At 42.6% G+C, this 7167-nt stretch overlaps 1 protein-coding gene across 1 annotated transcript; it reads left to right on the forward strand.

The window, feature by feature from the left end:
• The first annotated feature begins 225 nt into the window (after positions 1-225).
• LOC101629624 (double-headed protease inhibitor, submandibular gland-like) lies at positions 226-6265 on the forward strand. Its single transcript, XM_012728012.1, has 6 exons — positions 226-345; positions 720-733; positions 1611-1726; positions 3293-3335; positions 4817-4929; positions 6105-6265. Exons 1-6 carry the CDS (start codon positions 279-281, stop codon positions 6199-6201), a joined length of 450 nt encoding a protein of 149 aa, XP_012583466.1. The 5' UTR covers positions 226-278; the 3' UTR covers positions 6202-6265.
• The last annotated feature ends 902 nt before the right edge of the window (positions 6266-7167 follow it).

Below are 7167 nucleotides of genomic sequence, written 5' to 3' on the forward strand. Positions count from 1 at the left end.
GATCAAAGGATCCTTCTTCCTTTGATAGATGAATTTCATGGGGTAATTGTTCAAATGCCTATAAATAAAGATAATAAGGAAGCTTTCCTTGGCAAATGAAATAAATATCCTAGAACGCGTTGACAGCCAATCGTCATTAAAAACGTCAGTTTCTGATGAGGGTGGGACTGTGCCTAGTCTCTGTGTGTGTATATATAGGCGTGCGTGCACTTGGAGACTACCTTCCCTCCTTCTTCGCCTGGAGCACTGTGTCCCCACCACCCTCACTCAGCATCACCATGAAGAGCATCGCCGTTTTTGCCATCTTTGCTCTGACCACCTCTGCCTGGGCTGCCTCTCCACGTGGTAAAAATCTTTCGCTTTACTCACAAGTGTATTCATAGTTACCGAGTCAGACGCAATATACTCAGCCCTCTATAATGACAGACTACTCAAGCCAGACTTAAAGTAGAGGGGATCTATTTGGATTGGCCGATTGACAAAGGAGGGTGGGTAAGACCAGCAGGAAGAGGGAAGCAACACTGAGCAGAAAAATGAGAGGCTTATGTTCTCTGCTCAACACCTCCCAGGGTGCTCCCTGTCTTGGGTCAGGCTGGGCAAGGATATTGGGAAATGAGGTCCAGTGACTCCTGCTTTGCAGTTCTAATTGTGACATTTGCTCTCTTTCTCCAATTCTTCTCACCAATTGCATCACGTTCCACTGTTTTTCCGCGATCAAGCATTTGGGACACAGGTGAGTGCAAGCTTGTCTGAGTGTTTTTTTGTAGAAATGGAATGAAAGTTACTGGGGAAGCAAAGTGGATTTCACGAGGTCAATGTGCTGCACTCTTTGTGCCCAGTGGGGACCCCGAGTGGGTCTCCTTTCTTTCCTGTGTTTTCTTATATTGGTTTTCATTGAGGAAATGTTGGTTTACAACATTTAGAGGGATAGGTTCACACCTTTTTACATGGTAGGTATGTCTTTAAAAGTGGCCCCAAAAGCCTCCTTTCAAAGGCGAGTAGCTAATACACTTTATTTTTTTTAAAGATTTTATTTCTTTATGCACACAGAACTGGGGTACAAGCCAGATGTGCAGGGGCAGTGACAGGATTCACCAGAAACAAAGGGGGAGCAGAACAGGCAGACTGACAAAGTACACTGCTGAGGGGAGCAGCGGGCTGGTCAGGAGAGGTCTGCCCCGCCATGTGGATCACTTCCAGGGTAGGGGATCGAACTCGCAGTAAAGCAGCTGCTGCAAGCCTCATGGGGCTGAGCTTTAACCCGCTGTGCCACCAGGAGGGCAACTAATACACTTTAAACTTGGCGCAGCATTTTAAACTTTTCTGCATACTTTTCACATTCACGATCCCATTGGACTCTTTTTATGGCCCTAAAAGAACTTAACATTTCCTCCCCAGACAATTAATGTTCACCTCATCGGGTGCCTGTTCCAGGTTGCTGTATTTGTGTAGCTCGCACAGCACCTAGTCTGTGGATGATCTTCTGGTCATAGCTGCTAAAGAGTCGGAGAGGCTAGCCTTGTCACCGCACTCTGTCTGTCACCTTCATTGGAGAATGACTGCACATGTTCAGGAAGGGAATGAAGACTGTTGCTTTTGTTGAATTACAGGTGGACTGCTCCCGATACAACAGCAAAGGGGCCGCATGCACAAGGCAGTGGACTCCCCTGTGCGGCTCAGATGAGCAAACCTACAGCAATGAATGCATGCTTTGTACCCAAAGCCGGTGAGTGTAGTGCTGGATATGGAGCACACCCCCCCCCCACTTTCTAAAGGTCACAAGTGTGTTATTGCAAAGGTCACATGGACCAACATCTGCTTGGCTTTACAAATTCTACTTTTTATCTTGCTTGTCTAATACTCTCAAAACACTGGCTTTTTTTTTTTTTTTTGAAGATTTATTTATTTATGCTACAGAATTGGGGTACAGGCCAGAGGTGGGGGGGGTGAGAAGATTCACCAGAGACAGAGTGGGGAGCAGAACAGGCAGATCTACTGAAATATACTGCTGAGGGGAGCAGCGGGCAGGTCAGAAGAGGTCTGCCACGCCATGTGGGTCAGCTCCCTAGCAGGGATCCAGCTTGTGCTGCAGTGGCTTCAGAGAGCTTCATATAATGTGGTGCTCTAAATTGCTGCATCACCAGGAAGAGCCCAATGCTGGCTTTTTGAAATCTCTTTACATCTCCTTATATATAACATATCTCTCAAGCTATAACTCTAAATATATGTAGATATATGCATACATTCATTTCTTTGTTATCAAATATCCATATTCATTATATGAATATTCCTCTCCATGGGGCCTTGGTTAATTATATACAAACATTTTGATGCCCATGGCATATTTATGGAAACTGTTTCCTTAAATGTAAATCTCAAATGTTTCATTCATCATGTTGCATAATGGGAACTTAGAAGACAGCACACTCTATTTTGACTGTTGGCCATGGACATATATGGCAAGACTTTGATCTAGCCCCATGCCCCAGAAGAAATCCATTCTGCTTCTAATGGATAGGTGGAATTCATTGGAATCCCAGCCACCAAAATCCTCACAAACAATATATAAACTCATATAAGCAACATCTCAACTTCTAGAATGAAAGAATGGTGATCATGAGACATTTTGGCAATTTCAATTCACTAGCTTATGATTAATAGGTCAAATCTTGGTGAAGTCTGGCACAGAGCAAGTGAGCTCTTCATCCTTGACATCATTTTCTCCTCCTTTTCTGTTATATTCCAGCTCTACTGAAAATTCACAGCCAAGTGTAATAGCAAGTGGTACCCAGAATAACGTTACTCAGGATATTCAGATTCATACATTAAGAAAACTATAACAGGTTGAGAATGGATGTAAACGTCTTATCCCAGACCATCTTTATAGGAATCTGCAAGTTAATGCACAGAAAGGGGAGTGATGATAATGAAATTCTACCCACTGTCAGTGCCAGAGGTGAACTTGAGCGTATTTTCTTCTCAACTGCAAAGATGTTTTCATGCCATATTATACCTTTAATTTTTCATGTGCTATCCCTAACCAGTTTTTTAAATAATTCAATCTTCTTTTAATGCTTATGTTATTTTCTTGTGCATTAATTTGTTTGTAAGGTGATCATCCAGCCACGACATTATTAGCCAATACTAGCCAAACTGTTTAGAATAATAAACAGAATTCTTCATTCTTAAAGCAGGGTGGAGTTCACGGAATGTTGTAGGACTGTATTTTACTCTGTAGATTATGAAATATCAAGTAAGTACATTACCCATTTGATAAAATATTCTTTTCCAGAGCTAAAGGAATGAACATCAGAAAGCTTCATGATGGTGAATGTGTAAGTACACACAGAAATTTTATTTATTCTTAATATAAAATGTTACAATAATTCCACAATCTGTAGAGAAAAACTATTTTAAGATACATATTCTAGAAGTGATCTGTTACTATATAGACCCTCTGGCCAACCTAAATAGAAGACTGAAGTATGCTTAATTTATTTACCCAGAGGGAGACTTCCACAAACTTTTCTCAGAGCACCTTAATTGGGGGAGCTGTGGTTTACATGTTATTCTCTAACACAGCAACTAATTAGCAGATTACAAAGAGGATTTCCAGAGTATTCAGAAACTCAAGACAATGACAGTAGTAGAAGTTATTTTTTAAAGCATGAAAGTGATTCAAGAACAAACTGGATATATTCTAGTTTGTGAAATGTCCATTCGATGTGAGTGGAATGTCGATAATTTTAATGGAATTTGAAAGGTGCCTTAAGAGAATTGTGGACACCAGGAGATAGATTGTAGGTTCTGAGGATGGGCACCTACACCAGTGTGATGGGTGAGGGAGAAAAATATCATCCTGAAAGTGTTATAACCGTTGTTAACACTGATAATTACTTTAATCATTTATTTCAATCATTGTTTTGTTGATTGACCATTGGTTTACTATACAAGTTTCAGGATACAGTTCCATGCCTCTGTCTTCATATAAGACTCACCTCACCATCACTGATGTTCTCATGCCATGTCCACTGGACATTGGCCTTTCTACCCATTCCTTCCCTTCCCCTCTGTATTTTTTTAAGCCAATGGGTTACTTTTGTTGTCTTTGGTCAGTTCATTTGCTTTGTTTTTTTTATACACCTCACAAGAAATCCCCACTCAGAAATGTTCACTTTCTGACGTATGCCCAGGATGCTGGTGTGTAGAGCAGGGGAAAGGTCATTCAAGGCTGGGAAAACACCATGAACAAACACAGGTGGACCAGACAGGAGCCAGTACAGGAATTCAGTCCTCAGGTTAGCCGAGAAAGAGATAGCGCGGATGACAGTGGAAATAGCTTAGCAAGGGTTCCGTGGGGACTTTCTGTTGATGGGGAGTCAGCTTACTGTTTACATCTGATTTGTTTTTTAAGAGATCACTCTGGCAACAGTGTGGAAAGTGACTGAACTCTCAGATAAATATGGAGATTGGGCATTAAATGAGCAGATGACTGCAACTGCATAGACAAGACATGTTGAGGGCCTGAATGCGTAGGTGACAAGGTGGGAAGACAGGGCTTACGAAGAACCAGATAGAATCTGCAGGTTGTGTTCTCTCAGATGTAGAGAGCAAGAGGGGAAAGGTGTAGGCATGGGCTGAGAAGCCCTTGCTGTGGCCAGATTGCCCCACTGTTGGGGCAGGCTATATCAACAGCAGAGGAGAGAAATATCCCTTTTGACATCTAGGATTTTGGACTAAATGATCCCTGAAGGTCGTCAGAAAGCTCACTTCCTCTGACTTATTGATTTGTACTGTTTTGCCTGTATTTGAACAGCGTCAGGTTGAGTGCACCCAGACTTCTGACATCTGTACCATGGAATACATACCTATCTGCGGCTCCGATGGACAAGTCTATTCTAACAAGTGCATGTTTTGCAATGCTGTTATGTAAGTATCGAATTCAACATGTTATTTGCAGAAATAACCTCTCACACAGAGCCAGAAATGAAGTCTTCATTAAAAAAAAAAAGGAAGAAGAAAATAAATCCCTGGTGGTCCAGGGGTTAAGGCTCATCCCTATCATTGCTGTGGCCTTGTTATAGGGCACCCGAAATCTGTTCCAGAACAGTGGGAGAGGGATACCCCTGAAGCCCCAAAATCCTGCCTGCTCTAAGTGGGTTCTGCCATCCGCCGCAAGGAGACAAAACATATATAAAGCTTTAATGAAAAGGGACTTTAATACAGTAAATATACAATACGGAACACAAAGAATATAACTTCTAAATCAAACACCTGAAGTGACCCATCCCCTCGTGGGCAAAAGTCAACCCAAAAGGGATTGGCCCAAAGCAAGGCCTGAAAGCCTGCCACTAGACTAAAGCACCTTCTGGCCGGGACCCAGGGAAAAGGGTCAGACATGGCCAGACAAGTCTGGGAGGAAAAGAGCAAAATCAAAATCAATATAAACACTGCCATAGTCACCTCCCTACAGGTATCTCACCTACATCTGCCTTAACCAGTCCAGGGTCAGGAAACAAGCCCGGTTTCTTCCTCACATGCTTGCTGCTCCATGTGGCTTCCTCAGGTCTCCTTCAGGCTCTCCATCCTGCTTCCTTCCTTCCCAGATTCCTTCTCTTCTCTTCTTTTCTCTGCTCAGCTCCACCCTCCTTCTGGGTGGGGCAGGGAACCTGGAACTTCCCCATTTCCTGGGGACCACCCTGTTACAGCCTGATTTTGATACCCAGCCACAAAGCTGTGCAGTCTCCTGTCTCATCTGCTGCTCACAGCAGTGTTTTTGTAAAATTTATGCTAAATGAATAAAGAAATAAATCTGAAAAAAAAGATAAATTTTTTTTAAAGAAAATGAAAAGTGGATCAAACTGAAACTGAAGCTAGAAAAGCTAACTAGAGACTTGTTAACATCATAGTAACTGGAAGATAAAAGACATTCACAGATCTTTTGACTCCTAACTATTTACTAACACACTGAACCCCAGAGTCCTGAAGTTACCTGGCTAATTGCTCACCTCTGTGCTGCCTTCAGCTAAGAATGTCAAACATCTTAGTTAAGGTCTCCAAAGTCTTCCTTTAAAAATAATGATTTTTGTTTGTTTGTTTTGCAGAAACAAGTACTCTGGCCAGATGTATTTCCAGAACTATGGCAACTGTGACTCTACTGATTCTCAACAGAAGCAAGTTCCACTCAGCAGCAAGTACTAATTACACTAGGAAGGCTGCAGGGGTGAACATATGAAATTGATTCTTCAATAAAAGATTCTCAGCAGAAAATTCTCACGCTTGTCTCTGATACTTCTTTGGAGGAAAAGGTCTATAATCATTTCCTTAAAATTATTTTTTAAATAAGTAACATGAAAGAATAATGAAAACATGCAGGAAACGTGCTCATTATCTGAGTGACTGATCCTTATTTGAGTCCCTCTGTTACAGGGCACCCCAATGTGAATTGGGTTGCCTGTCTGTGGGTCTTCACCCGTGCGCTTATGATTCAATCGTATTATGGCAACTGTGACTCTACTGATTCTCAAAAACACACTCAAAAGGTTAAATAATGGATTTATTTATAAGGAGAAAGGTAAAGGAATAACCCAGGGAAAGAGGGAGAGAAACCCAGGTTAACTAGGATGTCCTACCAATTCTGCTCGCTTGGACTCCACCAGCACGCTGAAAACCGATTGAGCGCCAAAAACATCAGCTGCGAAACAGCAGGCCAAAAGTCCCCTCCCCACCCCCCAGCCCACATGTCCGGTTTTATCCCAACCTGGCTGCTCAGCTCCACCCTCACATCCTCGAGTGCTTCTTCTTGGTACTGATGGGATTGGGAGTTCCAACATCTGGAGTAGGGGCGTCTATGAAACCTGTATCTGTTACACCTCTGTTTCTGTCAAAATGGGAGCTGGAGACTTGGAAACTGAATGGTGAGCTAAGAATGTGTTTGTGGCATCCCCTTTTTAAAAGAATACAGAATTTTAAAGGAAACTTAGGTCAAAGAGTGGCACACCCTAAAAGCAATGAATTTAACTAGAGAACAATTCCGCAAAGGAATGCACCCTTCCCTAAAAGAACAACACCTTTTCCCTCTCCCCGGAGGCAGCCCTCTGGCCCACCTGAGACCCAGGTCTCAGCACCTCCTTCTCCCTTTGCAAAACAACTGGGGCAGTTTGCTGC

This window comes from Condylura cristata, unplaced genomic scaffold (assembly GCF_000260355.1).
Source record: "Condylura cristata isolate star-nosed mole 26May11 unplaced genomic scaffold, ConCri1.0 scaffold00021, whole genome shotgun sequence".
In the NCBI taxonomy this organism is placed as follows: Eukaryota; Metazoa; Chordata; class Mammalia; order Eulipotyphla; family Talpidae; genus Condylura; species Condylura cristata.